This window comes from Euprymna scolopes, chromosome 35 (assembly GCF_053919585.1).
Source record: "Euprymna scolopes isolate OS-2025 chromosome 35, ASM5391958v1, whole genome shotgun sequence".
Classification (NCBI taxonomy): Eukaryota; Metazoa; Mollusca; class Cephalopoda; order Sepiida; family Sepiolidae; genus Euprymna; species Euprymna scolopes.
Window position 1 is genome coordinate 26310667 of NC_136516.1, and position 19806 is coordinate 26330472.

The window sequence follows — 19806 nt, forward strand, 5'->3', positions numbered from 1 at the left end:
CTCTCCCTCCTTCTTGGTTCCCTCAAATCCCCCGTTTTATAGTGGCAAACTGGTTCCCAGTGACTGTGCTATTTGAGGTGTTTATTTTAGGCGCGGAGCTCTGCCATTGGTCGATAATTATTTTGTGGTTATCTTATTTTTTTCTTCCCAAGCGGAAGCGATGCGTGGAACCATGTGCAAACGACGATTTTTTATTTTGTCTCTTATGGTGGATGCGTTAACATCCGGTTCGCTGCTAATTCTCATCATGTTCCCACAAATATTTAAGTACTTCTAATATGACAATTAAATAGATATCCTTGTTGTTAATGGAAATTGGCACAAAAATTAATTTTTCGTTTTCTGGTGTAGTTTCAACGAAAATTCTAATATTACTTCGTCCAAATTGCCCGAAGTCAGAAATTTAGGGCTTCTTTTAGCACATATAAAAATTATACTAAACGTATGCATGTGTGCGAGATGCAGTTAATGTTTAAAATTCTAACTTTTATATTTGGCCCGGCGTCAACAGCTACAACAACTAGTAATTTAGAAATTTTAGAAACCCAACGTTGTCTGAAAAAAAAAAAATCAATGTCGCAAAGTTGGATACGGAAAGAAGGGAAATTGAAATTAATGTTATAAAGTCGGCCATCCTACACATCTATTATGGCCTCAATAAGAATTAACATCATTTGCTGTCGGAGTGAATGCCTCTCTTTTTCCGGATGGAAAAGTAATTCGATTTGCTATCATCAAATCAAAGCTTGTGTTGCCTATAACCGACGACTCGATCTGACGGCGAGAGCTGCCACCTCCCCATATCCACAAACCTTTCGGTTTACATTTTCTTCGTTTTCTTGTCAATTTTGCTTCCTAACCCCAACCCTAACTCTAACCTCAGGATTCTGGTTTCTTTCATCTTAAACTAAGTGACATCCCTCCCCCAAGAACTCCGATACCAAGGTCGGAAAGTGGGATTGACAAATCAGCACCCCCCCCCCCGAGGAGGAGCTCTCTGACCTGCAAAAAAAAGTGCCTGGGTAATCCCGTCGGCATTTCCCGGTGAGGGCGCCTCAAGCGATTAGCAATAAACTAACCCCTTCTCACAGAGAGGAGGCAAGGCTTAGGAGGGTTGACCTCCTAGAACTACACAGAACTAAACTCCCACCGCAAAATCAACAGGGATTGGATCATTAGAGAAATGGTCTAATCTGTTGATTTTTGGGGCTCAAATCATTGGTAAATGTTACCAGTTGTTCTAATTCTCATTATTGGTTTAGCTTTGTTTTTTTTTTGTTTTTTGTGTGTGGGGGGGCTGCAAATCCAGTATTCTAAAAAATAATAATAATACGACGACGACGTAAGCGTCACAGAACGAAATGTTACATTCCAAAAATCATAAATTGATCAAGTAGTTAAGATCAAATTGTATTACTAAGCGAAACGTTGCCTTTAGATCCGCTATGCTTATTAAGGAAGAGACAACTAGATTCGAACTATCTGGATCAAAATCAGCTTTGTAATGACTACAATGTATTAAAATCGTAGAAAGGTTTTCTCTATTTAAAAAAATCTGGTGCTTAAGATAGTCGACAAAATCAAGTTTAAGATGTACAAATCAAGTATCATGCTTTAATTGTGCTTTATGTTTTAAACAGAAACATTCGTTTTGAACGCGTCCCAGTCATATCAAGGAACCTACTGTTGATTTTATACGTTAGGCCTTTCTGTTTGTAATCAAATTTCTCAAATGCACGTGTGATGTTAGGCTGTGTAAGGTGTTAACCATGGTCAATTTCCTGTTCTTTCTTTCATCGGATTATTTCGATTATTGATACTTATCGAAGACATTCCGATACAAAACATATCGAAGAACACTGCCAGGCACATAAAGTAATTTCGAGTCCAGTTTATTTTATATAGATAGAAATAGGTCTGTAAATAATGGCTTTACTTGAAGTTTAAAATACAGAAGTCAAGTATCATGGGTTAATTGTGCTCTAATAAGAAACATTTGTTTACCGCACCTTATGTTTTATAAAAGAATCAAGTTTTATAGGCTGGACCTCCCTGCTTGTGTGGTAATAAAACTTCTCAAATACACTTGTGATGTTAGGTTGTATAAAAGTGTTAACTTTGGTCAAAATCTAACTTCATTTTATCAGAGGTTTTTTTTTCCGATTATTGATTTTCGATACTTATCGAAGGCATTCGAACACAAAACCTACGTAAGAACACTCCCAGACCCATTAAATACCTTCGTGTGAAACTTTAAAAAAATTAGCCTATCCGTTTCAGAGTCTATAGGGAACGAATTCGCACAGTTTCTTTTATGTACTAATAGATAGAAGATATATCCCATCTGAATGTTTGTACTATCGATGGTGGGCATCGTGACTGCCTCTTGTATGGGCTGTTTCACGGAGCAGAAACGCAAATAGGAAATGCTTATCAGTCTTAAAGCAAAAATTCAATGCTAAACGGCTGTTGAGAGAATACAAAACGAGTCGCAATGGTTGTTGAAAATAAGAGATCACTAGATATGAAGATTTTTTAAAAACTTTTGATCATACGTAACCTGGTATATTGTCAATAAAGCGTAATGGTCTTCTATAATGTAGGATTACATTTGAGGCAGCCTAGGTTGGGAGTAAGGCGTCTCGAGAGATTAAGCGTAAAGGGGTGCGATTTTGCTGTTATTTAGACTTCATGGAACACCGCTTGTTTTTTTTTTTTTCTTTGCTTTTTTTTTTTTTTTACCAGTGGAAAACCACTTGTAATGACCCGTGTGAAATGTTTTTTGAACGGACGCTTGTTGAAATGGATATTAAGCGAGGTATAAATTTAAGAGAGTTGAGCCTATTTGAAATGGAACCGAGAATATCAAGTGACGACGACATAGGAAAACCTGCTGACGGCGTTCAAACACGCATGCCACCAGGATAGTCAATCAATCAGATGGGCGTGAAAGGCCCGATAACATGGGAATTTGACTCCATGTCTGCACTGATCATATTGATATGCGCTCGAATTTATAGCTTTCCACCCGCTCTAAATAAATGAGGTCACCTACTTAATGATATATTTAATCAGATTTTTTGTGAAATAATATATTTATTTCCGCAATCAAACAACGCCGCAGCTCACACAAACCATGAAAGCCATAGATCGGAAATCCTAGGGTTTCGCCTATTTTGGGCTTATCAGTAGAACATATACGAACTCAGGACTTAAACCAGAGTAGCTTGCACACGGCAAGTGCGTTGCACCTGAACCACTATGCTACATACAAAAATATTTAACTAACGTATATTAAGCAAACCATAGCGACGTCTGTGGCATATACTTACTTTTTATAAAGTATAGTAATCCAATCACTAAAATTCAGACCGATGTCTCAGAAATTTAAAAGTGTGGAGGGGGGTTAACCGGTAGAAGCATGCACCCCTCCTCGTAAAACATTAAACTACAGTTGCTGTTGGTGGCCGATCCCTAACGTCTTATAGTTAACGTCTTTGGAATAGACGCCCCCATTTTGTGAGAGGAGGGAGGGCTGTCCAAGTATTTGCTCCAAGCTCAACCTTGATATAGTCTTTGCGGGTGGGTATGCTGACAACATAAACAAAAAAAAAATTGGGAGTGGCTGGCAGTGTCGTGCGGAGAGAAGTACACTCTTTTATCACGCGTGCGTAGAACAGTGAATTACAGTGCATAATGCATGTCATATCTCGAAAACTACTTGTCTCCGCCAAAGTTAAAATAGATTAGGTGGAGCAACAGGACTCTGTGCCGGCCCACAAGTCGAAAGAGACCTAAACTTGGCTTCAGGAGTGCTATGACTCACTGGCCTCCCTCCTCTCCCGATCTGAACCCGCTGGACTACTTCGTTTGGTCATGCGTTGAGAACACCACCAACATGACCTCCCACAGCACCAAAGCCGACCTGATTGCTGCCATCCGCCGAGATCTCACCGACGCTTGTGGAAAAGACATGTTCCCAGTTCCAGACCCGTATCAAGGCGGTGATTGAACCTGAAGGCGGCTACACTGAATAGATGTCAGTTCTATTACATAATCAACTTAACTGAATTGATTTCGTCAGTAAAAGTTTTAAAATAAAGCTGTAGTGTTTTCTTTAGGGCGACAACGTTCCATGCTGTATACATAAAAATACTTACGTGATTTTTTTTCCAGAATAGCCAACAAAGCAAAAGCGTAAATAAATATTACCAAAGGCTAGATAAGATAGTCTATAAGATTTTATGTTATCTTATATTAAAGTTATTTGTTGTATATTAATTTTAACTTTTTCCTTCGGTTATTCTAGAAAATCACCAATATTTATATGTACATAGTGTTGCTAGGGTTAAATCATAGGGTAGTTCATATGAATTCGCATTTTTTTTAATAGAATTGGGGGGACAGACACCTTTTAAATAGTATACCTGTATTTTAGTATCATTTTTATACATTTTTGACCACATGTGTGTGGTGAACTCTGAACTTGCACCAAAAATCATCCTTGCCTTTTTCCCTTTTTCGGTGCAAGTTCAATCTAATTTAAAACAAAAATACGGAAAAATCTTTGTAAGCATCAATAACTGAACGAAAATATATTCCAAAAATCAAGTAAATTGATCAAGTATTTTTTTTTTCAATTTTCTGTACGATTTAATGGTAAACCGTAGTCATTCCAAGGCTGATTTTGATCTCGGGAGTTCAAATTATCTTTTATTAAATATACACAACGTATTCGCTTCCTCATAACATTTGACTTAATAGAAATAAAACTACTATATTAAGTGATTTTTGGAATATACAAAGTCCAAAATCGTATTTTCTTTCATAAAACTACCAAAACAATTTTCTTCTATAAAACCAAACAGAATGACTAAATATTTGAACATCTAAACAACTCGAAACGTAAATCTTTTATCAAAATTACTGAATTTAGCATTAAATAACCCAAATATGGTTGATATGCCGTCAAACGAAAACAACCAACCAAAGTAAAAATAAAAAAATAAACTTTAGTAAAGTTCGTGTTGAATATCTTGGAAAAATACAAACTAATTTAGTTTATTCAAATTAATCAATAGCGACAAAAAAAGAATTTACAAAATATTAAACATACAACCTAAACAAAAAAAAGTGACTTTCATAAAATCATCTTGCAAACAATTTTTTCAAGTTTATATATTTATATTAGTTCGTGTTTAAAAACAAATTTTATTTGAATCGATTTCATCAATTTTCATACTTAATCCTATCAGCAATTTTAGTTTTGATTACTAATAATACTTGAAGGTATAGAAAGGACTAACTCCAATTCTCCTTCCTGTCGCCAATGACATTGTAATCTAATATGGGATACCTTTCCACTCCTCCCCTTCGTTTGGATAAGCGATTTCAATCAATTGGCAATAACGTTTCGATGTCATATATTACAATGTGTTGATAGCGCAGTATGCAAATTTGTAAAATGCCAGCTTGCTAATGTGATACTATTAACATCCCCACCGAAAAAAGTGTTAGGAATTTAAAATATATGCACTAGACTACCCGTGACCCGTTGAGTCAGTATGTTATATTAGCTATGGAATTCATGTATGAGCGCGAGACTTGGGACGTAAAGAAAACAGGGTTGTTGTTTTTTTGTTGTTTTTCTTTTACATAACAGAAACATTTCTATGAAAGTATATTAAAATGAAAAATCACGGACGGATCACTCAAACATGAAAAAAAAAGTCCTCAAAAAATAAATTGATATAAGTAGATTTATTATAGCGACTTATGGTATTTATTTATTTTTTTTTATTTATTTATTTTTTTTTTTACCTAAATAGAATAATATATATACATATATATAATTTGGGGTTATTTTCCAGAGGTAAGGTAACCAGTAAAATATGACGAAGCTAATACAGGAGTGTTCGATACAGAGAGCAGGGTATACTTTTAATTTGTCTTTACATAAGCAATGTGTTGCTACACAGTCATGACCATGTTTCGGTCTTCTAGTATTTAGTAACTAGAGCAGTAATGATTCATTACTGTTTCCTTTCCATATAAGCATGATTGCCTGAAGAGGTCCCTGGAAGATCGAAACCTGCTCATGACTGTGTAGAAACACATTACTGCTCATGTAAAAACAAATTAAAAGTAATATATATATATACTAGACTACCCGTGACCCGATCGAAAATTAAACATGATTTTCCTACGAATCGAACGCCGACGAAAGTCATTTAGCAGCAAAAACGCACACGAATTTTGACATATTTAGAGTTAATTTGCAGGGAACTTCGAGGAATGTTAAACAATTTTGCAGCAGTTAGGAACAGTTTACGGACAGTCTTCGGTTTGCGGCAGTGGAGGGTAGTTTTGAGTTGCGAGCTTGACACGGTTGAAGGCATGTCGTGACTTAAGTCTGTGTGGATACAAGAAACTATTTCACTGTTGATTTTAAGGCAAGAGATTTCGAAATCGGAATCCCTGAAGCTTGGAACAAATTTCCAAGTAGGATAATAAATGCATCAACAATTCAAGATTAATTTTGATGCTCAACTACTGTGTCCTTTTCTGTTTAAATTTCTTCAAATTTTCCATACATGGCAATTGAAGCGCGATGAGGTTTTTTTTTTTTTTTTTTCAAATAAACCGAATTGAATAATACAAGGTTTCTTTATATTAAACTAGCCTGGGTGCCCAGTGTTGCCCGGGTGTTTTGGGGGGGGGGGTGTTGAGCAAAAAAAAAAGTGGTAGCAGGGAGGTTCGAACCCGTGACGTGAAGGTGGAATAGAAGGTGAAAGAAAACCTGGCGTCTAACCGCGACCGGAAGTTCAGAACGTTGAAATTAGTAAAGTCATTCCAACCGATACGATGACTTGCAAAAATGGCGACGCAAAAAACAAGCAAACAAAAAACGATTCTCCTCGTAGAAAACTGCCCAGTTGAGGGTGAAGGAATTAATGTTTTTGGCCAATTTTTCGATATTTGTCGTTGGAAGGGTCCGGCTTTAAAACTATACCGATCTTGTGAAAATGTGTCGCTTGTCGAGTTTTAAGCATACACACATACATACATTTAAATAGGCAGGTGAGATTTGTATAATAGACTAGCCTGGGTGCCCGGTGTTGAGCGCAAAAAAAAAAGTGGTAGTAGGCAGGCTAGCTCGAACCCGTATCGCGAAGGAGGAAAAGAACGTTAAAAAAAAGTTACATCTTTGCCGTTGCGTACATCGCCAAACCGGAAGTGACGTGGGTTTAAATTAAGGAAAGTCAATCGAAAAGAGGATGACTTTGGAAAATATCTGCGAAAAAAGCGACCCCCTCCTTGTAAAAAAAAAAATGCCCAGTTGAGGGTGAAGGAATTAGTTTTTTTGGACAATTTTTCGATATTTGTCGTCTGAGACTTCGAGCTTCAAAACAATACTGATCTTGTGAAAATCCGTCGCCTCTATCAAAAGTTTTAGGCAGACATACAAACATACATACATTTAAACAGACAAGTGAGATTTTTATTATTAAAGAAGACTACATGTAATCTTGTCTCGGCATGGTGAACTCCACTCCCTTTCTCTCCAGTAATCTAAGTCTCTCGGTCCATAAAGGCAAATAAAACATTGGTGTTCTTGGTAACTGATAGTATTCTTCTTGATTCCTCTACCATGTCGGAGGTTACATCGGCCGAAACCGGAGTGAGAACAGTAGACCGAATGAGTCAAATAGAAATTATCAATCCTCATGTAAAATTCCGAAACGGATTTCTATTGTTAATGAAAACATAATATCGGCCAATCTTATTGTTTTTACTAAATCGAGACAAACAGGCGACACAACAGATGGGGTTTGGCAAAGATTAGTAGGGCAGTGGCGGGGTAAACGAGAAGCGTTTTGAATATGAGTTAACACTGCAATTAATACACTTAGAGAAAATACGAAATGGTAACGAACAAATTTCGTCACGTAGATGTTTTTTTTTTATTTTTAATATGGCCGGTGTGAATAAGTGATGGTGAACGAACTAGGGTGATTTTTTTAACACGTTTCATGTGAAAACATTTGCTTTTGTTTTATTGCAAAATTAGTTCAAGCTAACAGGCCGCCCGGCGTTGCTCGGTGGTAAAATACGCTTAAATATGATATTTTAATATTACTTGTATTGATCGGACTATTGTTCTCATCTTGCGTTATTTAGTCTGAATTAGCTGACCACATATGGAAAGAAAAAGAACACACTTCCCTTTGTGGAACGAGGTCAAAACAATTGATAGGAATGCAAAATGGAGTCAGGCGACTCGGAGGCAGCACATATGCTAACAAAAAGAAAAATTACTGAGCAGATCAAGCTTAGAAATTAATAGCATTCGAGACTTTTTAATTGTAGGAAAAACAACTCGTACACTCTTAAAATTTCAGCGATGAAAGGGAGGTAATCTCTTGTTGATCTTTGTTAGTTGCCTCCCTTTTGTCAACCAATTTTTTTTTTTCACACATATGAAACCACGGCTATAAAACAGATTATCTCCAAGAATACGAAAACAACTACGGAGCCAGTAACTTTTCTCTTTTTTTTTCAAACAACTTGCACGCCTGAAGACGGTCGAAGGCCAAACCAACCGAAACGTTGCACAAATAACACTCAAGATGAGAATAATACTCCGATCAATACAAGTAATACAAACATTCAGCCCTCATCTAATAAAATTCAGAACTTTATGCTATTTTAATTCGTGTATATTTCGGATTTATTATGGAGCAATTTCTCTATTGATTATATTGTATTCAATATAGATACGGTAATTATTTAAAAAATTTAAAAAAAAAAGATTTCTCCTATCAGCTGGAATCGAAACTAAAACATACAGCGCTCCAGTCAGTCATTATTTAGCGTTTCAGCCTTTATCGTTACCGTTTGAACTATCTCCAGATGGATAAAAAGGCTAAAAACTAAGCGACTTCACGCTAAAAATATACATATACGCATGCTCAGAAGTGTTGATTTACTCCTGCCAAGGTAAAGTATTTTTAATTTAGACTACCTTAGCAGCTATTTTACAGGGTATAAACCAAATAGAAAGTGTTCTCGTGGTCCGAATACCCTCTGTATCAAGTTTCAAGTCTGTAGACCAAATATTAAGAGGAGTTTGGTAGACATCTCGCACACACACACGGACAAGATTACTTATATATGAGAAAGATCTGTACATGTATAAAAACCTTGTGTTCGAACGTTTTCATCCCAAATTCTACACAATCATGCATAATGTAGAAACTACGGATCAAAAAAAATTAAGCGTAATAGTTAAATGAAACCAATCCAGTAAGAAACGATAAAAATTAATAATTAATGAACGCTCCTTTTTCAAAGGAATATGCAAATTAGTCATGAAGTCGGACTCTTATTCTGGTTTGAAATACGTGTTTGTGTAGATGGTTTTGAGTATTAACTTTTCTAAATTTGTTTCCGTGCCCCACTGTGGATTTGACGCGGAATTGAAAACGTTCGTGACACTTATTGAATTTTATTTATTTTGCTTTTGACACTATGATTTTTTTTTTTAATAAAATGGTATAATTAAACAGTAACTCTGTTATTTTCAACAATGTTATTGTATAACAACCTTGGATTTAGATTTACCTCATCGGGTTTGTCTTGGGTTTGCATCTGATGTTAGCAAATATGAATTTCCATTGACTTCCTCTACCTATTTGATATTCCAGAACTTTTTGTTGCTATAGCTACTTCCATTTGCTACGCAATTTCAAAAAAATTTTCTTTTATGCAAATATTTTAGTATTCGTAATTTACTGTTTCATTTTATGCTTGAAATAGCATTTCATAATTATATTGTGCCATTATCTTTCCTCTGATGTGAAGCAAGCATTCTTTGAAACTCCATGGATTAAGGATTCTTATTTTTGATTTAGTATTCCTTTTTTTTTCTTTTTCTTTTTTTTTTTCTTTTTTTTTTTTTCTTTTTTACACTGTGGTCACCACTTATCAAGGCCCGGAAGCCACTCAGGGATAAGGGTTATTGCAAGTACGTTAGTGTGGAGATTTGATTGACGGAACAGTTGTCGGATAATAAAAATTCCTGTTTTTTTTTGTTTTGTTTTTTTTTTTCTTATAAGCAATTTTTAATTTTATTTTCTCGTGTGTGCGTGTATCTTTTCTAAATTTGTTTCGGTGCCCCACTGATGCTGATTTGACGCAGAACCGAAAACGTTCGTAACACCTTTTGAATTTTAATTACTTTGCTATACACTCAATTTTCATAAAATTAAACAGTATTTTTAACAATGTTTATATGACTACAGTAGAACCCCGGGTTACGGCATAAAAAATTAGTAACAAAATATAGTACAGTATATAATACACATGTATGTAATCAAATAACATAAATAACCCCTTAAGACGGGAGCAAACACCGTAACCAGGGGCTGTAACAATGTGTGTATGACATTGTCTGTGAGGAAGTTTCTACTAAACAATTCTCAATTTTTGGTCTTAAAACTTAATGTATATAAAATTTGGACTTGTGAAACAAATTTGATTTTTAGCCGGTAAAAATAGCTGCCAAGGCGTGAAAATTGAAAAAATGAAACTTGGAAGGTATAAGTCGGTTAAACGTGTTATTTCTACCCATGTACACATATACATGTTTATGCTTAACGCCCTTAATTTTTAAGGTTTGGATATGCATATGCATTTAATTTGAATGATAACTGGTAACGCTAGGGATCTACATGTTCTGGTTTCGATTCTAGCTGACGACATACAAGTCATTTTTTTATATAACCTTGGGTACAATATAATAATCAATAGAGAATTTGCTCTATAATAATTCGAAATCTTCCTGAATAAAAATATATTTACGCGTATTTTACGACCAGGCCTGCTAGTGTCTGTGTGTGTGTGTGTGTGTGTATGTATATATATATATATATATATATATAGCTGTGTTTTGTTTTTTAAATATAATTATTCACTGACAGGTTTCGTCGTCTACGACTCATCAGTGGTTGAATCTAGCGAGATTCTAAATCGGAACCTTTGGTACCAAATTGGTCAAAGGGAAAATTATTCCCAACTCGCATTTAGGTAAAAATGCACTTTCGTATAACTAATTGATCTCATCCAAAACGTATCGCAAAAACGAATTAACATGAGATATTACAAAATCTTTGAAACACCAACGCTTAATTCTGGTACGATTTTAGTCCAATTCGCGATGTCGTAGAATTTTGAAAGTTAATATTCGTCACATGTTCTACTTTTTCGTTTCCTCGGGTTTTCTTGGATGAGGTGGGGGTGGTGCGATTATGTGCCACCACCCCACGGCACCCCTCCCCTTTCCATATCATGTTCGACATCTGGGATTTAAATAGTCAACATCTGTAATCACTTACATCTGGCATCTGCCCTGTTAAACTTTTAGTAGTCAGATCCATTTTCAGTTCTCCAGCCACTCTGGGTAAGGCGAAAGAGCCAGAAGACGTCGAATCGAATGATCAGGAATATAAGAACCCTAACCCTAACCCTAACCCACAATAGGCGTTTAGGTAATTTAAGTGGAAGTCCGCTAAAACTGATATCGACGAAAGTGCTTGAAGCCCCCCACCCCCAGCGGATTAGACGCGAGGGGCGCAAATTGCTCGTAAATGGGACAGGTTTGCGGATCCCTTTTTATGCTGAATATACATTTTTTTTTTAATCTGACACCAATTAACAAAACGAAAGTTTTATTTTTCTAAATGAAAGAAATGAGAACCAAAATGTGTTGAATAATGTTGGCGAGCAACTTGCTGAAAGAAGCAAAAATGAGAATTCAAGTAAGAAAATTCCCGGGCAACGCCAGATGACCCGCGAGAAAGAGTTAAAAAAAAAAAAAAAAAAAAGGATAACGCTGCGATATGATACACGGTCACTGAAATATGAAACGGAAAGATCAAATAAGATAAATGTTTGAGCAATAGACGATTTTAAAATCGTAATAAAATATTTACTGGGTCAAATATTTTAAAAGCCAGTGAAAATATTTATAATAAAACTAGCGAGGGGGGGGAGCTTTACCCGGGCGTAAAAAAGGCGCTTAAATATATTTTAATGTGTCTAGATTCCGTATATATTATTATAGTCGTGATTTTTAAATGTAAAAACAAAGTATTTGGTTGCCATCAGCTAGAATCGAAACCGAAACTTTAGCATTCAAAGCTGGTGACGTTACCACTGTACCAATGTGACACGCATTTAGACAAAAAAAAATTTAAATAAACTACAAAATGCTATTTTTTTTTTACCCCTTAAAAACTATTTTAACCGGTTAAAGACCCATAAAAAAATCCAATCATTTGAGGCCCTTAGCGCCACTCTGCGACACTTGGTTTCCGAAGAGATTTTTGAAATCCAGATCGGCAAGCACAGGCATATAGTCGTTTATATATGAAATTTAATAAATATTTTAAAAGCTAGTTAAATATTTTATAATAAAAATTTGAAATTTTAGTTCGGCAAAACTATTTAGTTAACGATAAGCAATAAGATTGACCTGTTTACGTGAAGTGCAACTAACAACGAAACGAGGTTATGTTTTCACGTAAACAAACAAGTCCGTCAGCGATATGTTACAATGTCATCGAAATATGAAACAAAATCTTAAATGTTTGGAACAATAGCAATTTTTTTAAGGTAGTAATAAAATATTTAATGGGTCAAATATTTTAAAAGCTGGTTAAATATTTATAATAGACTTGGAATTTTAGTTCGACAAAACAATACTTAACCATAAACAATAAGATCGGCCTGTCATCGTGAAGTGCGTAACTAACAACGAAACGAGGTTATATTTTCACGTACAGACAAGTAAGTTAGTCAGCGGACAGTTCAGTTTGAGCCTCTAAAGATATTAACCCGGAAATGATTTTCTTCTGTGTCCATGGAACATCTAGTGGACGCAACGACAAGATAAACGTTGCAAACTCCGAGGGAAGTGTGAAATTAAAGTCATATGAAATATCCTGGTATTTCGTCTTTTCTTCCGGTAGAGATATATTCGTTCATCTCAAGCAGGTGACAACCACTAGAAGTTGGAAGGAATATAAAATAATGGATGTGCTTTGTCTCTGCGCCATGCAAACAAGATTTTAAACGCGCACCTACAATTTACATTATACGAACTATTGAACACTGTTTATACACACAGTATTTCATGCTGATTGTATTGCGATTTGAACTCTATTTTATGAACACGTTATAAACACACCAGTATATAACATACATTTTATATTATACATACATCAGACGTGTGTAATATATATATATATATATATATATATATATATATATATATATATATATTTAGCAGGGAGACTCGACGTTGTCCAGGATTGAATGATGATCAACATACATTTTAATTTTACACTCCTATATTTTTATTGTCATCGAAATCCATGAAATCTCCCGGAAGGAAGCTTCACATGCCTCCATGCTGTAACTTAGTCCAAAACATATGTTATTTTACATTGCACTCTAGAGAACCTACTGTTTCTTTTATAAAATTATTTTATATAAACTCTTTCTTTTATGAATCTACAGACCACGTCATGCAAAAAAAAAAATTTTTTTCAAGTCTTATAAAAATTTTTGTCGTTAATGAAAAAAATTTACGTGCGAAGTTTGAAGCTACAGACCATGTCATGCAAAAAATACGCTATCAACTTACCCAAAGTAGAATTTTCACGGCCCGTTGTTCTATCATTGTTAAGCGACGACATGGACAAAATGGCTTTACCGATGATAAATTACAATAAGATTTCGATTATCGGTAATTATCGGGTGTATTCTGGGATAAAACTTGACTAAAGATCACTTCCAGACTTGTACACTAAAGTTCTGTAAAACACTTGTTCAGCCGTTTCGGAGTTTATAAGGAACGAACTCAGTTGCATTTATATAGTTGTAGAGACAGACGGTGGTTTTGAAACCATTTTTCGATTGTGCCGGTTTTAGCGTCTCAAATTCATATTTTGAATAATTACACAAGACCACTTGGAAAAGAGCCTAAATTTTCTTTTAAATAAAATCTTTAAATTTTGATTCTATGCGACATGTAAATTTTTTACTTTAAAAAAAATATTTTCTAGCTGGGGGTGGGGCATGCTACCAAACGCCAGACATTCATCAACTCTTATACATTCCAACCGGAAGATCATTTTAAGATTCTAATTGTCCCTTTAAGTGCAATTGTGTATCTCTCTTGCACTTGGTTCACCTGATATATTTGCCAGGTAGTTTTTGAAATTCTTTTTCATGAGTTTGGTTGCTCCAGTAATTACTAGAATGATAGAGATCTTCCTAAGATTCTAATTTCTTTTTATGTTGTCATGAGTTTGATATTTCGTTATCTTTTATCTCTCAGTCCTGGTTAACCAGCATCATTGGAGACACTTCTAGTGAGGTTTATTCTCTTCTCTTTGTCTCATATCTTTGTCAGTTTTAATAACTATTTTCTAGGTACATAACTGTACGAATTGCATAGTCGTATTGGATGGTGTATGACTTATTTCCAACTGTTCTTTCTGGTAAACATGTTCTCGGTATTTTCTGCTGCATTCGATATTCAACTTTTGATAGATGGTCCAATGGAGATAATCACACACTCCATTGAGCCGTATTGCATAGTAGCCGTTCCATGACAGGATGCCAAGTGGCTCACACTTGACTTCTGTGTGGCAGACTCTGCCTTTGTCATTGCTGAGACCACTCATCATTTTTAAAACCATTTGATTTGATAAAATTGGTTTTATAATGGATTTGCCAAGACTGTGTTTAATTTTTGTAATTTCATCTTTCCTTTTGAAGACGTGGTTATAACTGTAGTCACTTGGTCTTTAACTAGCTGTGTGCTGTCTGTTTCAACGAAACGGATCGCTACATGTCAATTTCTCAGTTTTTCCTATACATTAGAAAATAATTTATTCAAAACCCGACAAGCAGCAAAACCCCACCCCTTCACAGTTGAAATCCCTAGATGTAAGAGAGCCTTCTACTTCAGTACTTCCTTCCCCAGAACCGCTGGACTTTGGAATTCCCTTCCGAGTTCCTGCTTCCCCAACTGTACTGACATGCAGAAGTTCAAGTGTAACGTGAACCGACATCTTGCTACCCAACTCCCTACATAGTACCCCAGTAGCTTATGTCCCTGATAGTAGCCCCCTACATCAAAGTGGCAATGTGCCTTGTTTTGGGGTGAAATTGTAATAAATAAAATTTTAACAATCACATTATTTTTTTTTTCTTTTAGTTTAAGTTTCACTTTTATTCACTGGGAGGGTGGATTACTCAGTCGTAAAAAAGGTTAAATATATTTTAATATAGATTTCGTATATCATAAGTCAATTAAAAAAAAGGGGGGGAAGCACTTAGGTGCCATCAACCAGAATCGAAACCGAAAGCAAAATTTATGAGCAAAACATTGAGACAAATAATAACAGAGATAAAAAAAACATGAAAATGGTGCTGATCACTTTTCCAACGTGATTGTTCAGCAGAACTTTCAAGAACTTTGTTAAATGCTAGTCTGGAAAGTTCTGTGTTTGCGGTTCGTAAAGTTGAGAATTGTAAAAGGTAGGAGAGAAAAAAAAACTTCTTGAAGAATGATATGCAATAAAAACACAAAAATTTAATCCCCGTAAAAAAAAAAAAAAAAAAAAAAAAAAAATTAAGATAGAGAAAAACGTTTACTTATTACTAGGGCTATGACGAGAGAATTTTTTTTTCATTGTTATAACTAGAGTATATATCCAACACAGTTAATCAACCGAGAACCACATCAGTTTATATAAAAATATATGATATCAAGGATACACACTCGAGAGTCAAAACAATGAAAAGAATATACTGTTGTCACAGCCCTAGTTATTACTTATTGTGTTATTTAAAAAAAATACCGCGTGGTGGGCGCTAACTTGCAAAAGTTAAGTTCGTAAGCGAAAACGCTATAGAGTGGACGAAAACGCCACCGATGTTATCACGTTACAAATTTCTATTTTTAAAATGAAGCAACATAACCGTTCGCATGTGTGTTTAACAGCGTCGAAATTAAATATTTTTTTTTACCTGACTCCACTCCTCTACAAACAAGATATTTCTAAATTAAATAATTGACAAATTTTTTTTCATTTTTCGATATTATGTGTCCGAGAGATCGCTCTTTATCACAGTATTAGGTCCATGCCGGTTTGATGCGGATGACAAGTTTTTAGCAGACATACAAACACAAATGATTGAGACTTGCCTAATAGATTATAATTATACTCGTTCGTGCTTGCGAAGATGACCGTGATAATGCAATTGTTCTGTGGGTTCGAAGATGGCTTGTTAGACTGATTTGAGCTCTGAAGAATTTCCCACATGTTGGACACCTGTGGGATAATTCTGTATCAGATGTTGATTGCTTTTTAATGTCACATTTTCCCCTGTGTTCTTCATTGCGTGCGGATTCCGCAAATGTAGCCCCTTTCTGTCTTGGGTTAGTTTTTCCCATGAGTTAGAATGCAACCCGAACTGTCTGAGGAAGCCCTTCAGATTGTCCTTGAACCGTTTCCGTTGTCCTCCATGAGGTCCTTTTCCTTTGCACAGTCTACTGTATGTAATATATATATATATATATATATATACGCTACTTAATTGTTGTTTGTTTACGAACAGGCGATTTGAGCACTATAAAAGTGGTGGCGAGTGTCTATTTAAATAGACATTCCGACGAGTTATTTACGGGCGTCGATTCCATGGTCGAGTGGGAGAATTGCCGACTGTCAACACGACGGTTCTAGGTTCAATCCTGGGCTTGTGAGAGATGCTAGTCTGATGAGTTGAAACAGGACTGTATGTTGATGACTATATATATATATATATATATATATATATATATATATATATACACACACCGCATGTTTGATTCAAGACTCCCAAAACATCTTTGTTAATTATGATACTTTATGTATCTTAGAATACGTATTTTTTCTATTTTTTTTTATATCGCATCATCTACAAAGTCTTCTATACTAAACTATCCTCTTCCCCCTTTCTTTTTTCGTAGGTGCAGTTGGTGTCATCCCTCGCGTGCAGTGCATGGTTTCGTTGCTTTATTTTTTATTTAATTGCTTGAGTTTTGTCCAGCCGATGAAGGGTCCAGAGTATCTTACTAGGGATATTGCCCAGGTACTTATTTCTATTTTATATTTAACTAGCGGTGGGGTGCCCGACTTTGACCGGGCGTAAAATACGCTTAAATGTTTTAATTTGCCAAAATTTCGTATATATTGAATTGTGATTTCGAAAGTATTTCGAAACCGAAACTGTAGCATTGAGAGCAGGTGACGTTACCACTGTACCAACGTGACGCTCTTATGAACCGATTAAAAATAAAGATAGATGTACAAAATGTGTAACAATTTTTTCAATTCTGCTTCCCTTTTTGACCCCTTAAAAACTATTTCAACCGGCTAAAGGCCCATAAAAGAATGGTTCGTAAAAGAAAAAAAAAAAAAAAAAAACATTGAGGCCCAATGCTCTATGACTTTTAGTTTCGGAGGAGAAAGTTTGAAAATATGGAGACAGACATATAACCTTTTATATATTAGATTTTTAATGAACTCCAGGACTAATTTTTTTTCTGGTCTTTAATCGCTTTTTTTTTTTTTTTTTTTTACACGGTGATCACCACTTATCAAGGCCCGGAAGCCACGCAGGGATAAGGGTTATTGCAAGTACATTACGTTAGTGAGATTTGCTGAAGTGTTTACTTAAGGGGGCGGTTCATTAGGAATTTGTTAACATTGGACTTGAAGACATCCAAGTTGTAGTCCGGAGGGAAGCAGGCAGACGGAACAGCTTGATTTCCTTTTCAGAACGTTTTGATATTTATGGTCCTGACCTTAAAAATACATCCAGTTGTAAGGCCACATTTGGGGGCTGTGGAGAATGAACCTGGTCAGTACCAGATGGGTGACCATTTGAAAAGGCTTGGCGCTGTATGTACCGCGCAGTCATAAGAAACTTTCAGGCCGGTATCTACAGGTGCATGCATTTAGGAGAAGGTAACTCTGATGACGTCAACAGCAAGATGTTGGATGGCCGTGGATGAGGATGAATCTCTAGCAGATCAACAGTTCTATGGTATTAAGTATTCATTTGCTTCCCCACTGAGCAAAATAGGCACAAGGCCGTTTTTTAATGTGAAGGGGGGGGACAAGCTCCCCCGAGGGGGAACTGGATAGTGATAATTGGTATGAAGGGTTTCTCCTACATTGACCAATAATGCTGCAAGAGCAATGGTCTGATATGTGGAGTTGCCCCCGCCACATATGGTCTTTGATTGCAGTATCTATCGGAACAGATACTACACTTTGAACTTTGATCTTGGCTCGAAGACCAAGCAATACCTTATGGTATTAAGAGTTACGTTATTCGACTGCAACTATGCGGATGATCTAAGGACAACAGATAGGTGCAAACAGGCGAGTTAGCTGCCACTGCGTTGGGGAAGGTAATGGCAAACCATCCCATGTATTCTGCAAAATTCAAATCATGTGATGTCTTCAGGAATCGGGCCAACAATGGATGGAAGCATGAACATGCTAGGATACAAGGAGAATGTGGAGTTGCTACTTAGTTACCATTGCTTCCAGGTCCACTTTGGCCCGTAGTGGTAATACTTGTTAAGGCATTTGGTGCAACCAGATCAGGCCAGTCTAAAGATACTGGCTTCCAGGCAAAAAAAAAAGCACCAAACATTGATGTTATTCTTTTCCATTTGCAAAACTCAATCATGTTCTGCAAAGTTAAAATAAAACGTTTTATTTTTACTTCTATAAAACTATCAAACGAAGCACTATTAAATATATAGTTGTAGATATTTTAAAAAAAATAAAAAATTGAAAAATAACCTTTTTCCAAAATAACTGGATTCGCCGTTAAACAATCCGAAAATGGTTGATATGGCGTAAAATAAAACAACCAACCCAGTTATTTTGAAGAATCATATTCACTGAACATTCTCCTTACGTCTTGGTCGGACATTTGCTGTTTTCAAGTTTAACCTTTATGGGCAGTAGGGCATGGTTTCTACAGCATGCATAATTGCGTAGAATTCAGGATGAAAACGTTCTGACAAACTTATATATATATGGTATTTGGACCTAAGGAACACTTTCGAGTTGGTTTTTCGCTTGTAAAAATGGCTGCTAATGTGGACAAAATTTAAATAGAAAAACAATGACATTAGGAGTAAATCGACTAACCTCTAAGCATGCATATATATATATATATATATATATATATATATATATATAAAGGAGATTAGAACAATAGTCTAAAGAGCAGAGTGTATTTTAATGTAATAGTGAAATTACTAGTTTAATTAAAATACAGGAAAGAAAAGTGCTCGTTGTAATTTAGATATATAATAAGCTCGATAGGTAAATATCCTAGAACTAATTTAATATTTGGTAATGTGATTGATAATTTAAAAATCAAATTATAATTAAATTAAAAACCCGTTTCATAAGAAGGAACAACAACAAAATCAATTATTTGTACGATCGTTTCGGAAAACAATGTTTTTATTGTGGTAGACATCAAGTTACGGACAATAATTATTACATATAGTTTTTTAATAAACAAGGTTTCCTCATCAGCAAATTGTGAAGGGGTTTTATTAAATTTAAAAGACACCATAAATAAACCTAGCATTAAAAGTAAGGCAGATGTATCTGGAAAAAAAATTAAAATGAAGAGATTTTTAATTTAATTATAATT

The 19806-nt window shown here is 35.4% G+C and overlaps 1 protein-coding gene across 6 annotated transcripts in view; it reads left to right on the forward strand.

Annotated features, from left to right (window-relative positions):
• The window catches only part of LOC145259749 (histamine H2 receptor-like), a 150916-nt gene that overhangs the window by 112599 nt on the left and 18511 nt on the right, over positions 1 to 19806 (forward strand). For 3 of the 6 annotated variants that reach the window (XM_080117458.1, XM_080117460.1, XM_080117459.1), the window contains exon 3: positions 17087 to 17208. The exons of the other annotated variants lie outside the window; for them this stretch is intronic. In XM_080117458.1, the coding sequence (XP_079973584.1) occupies positions 17119 to 17208 (90 nt within the window). In that variant the 5' untranslated portion in view covers positions 17087 to 17118. The remainder of the gene's footprint in view (positions 1 to 17086; positions 17209 to 19806) is intronic. 6 annotated transcript variants of the gene reach the window in all.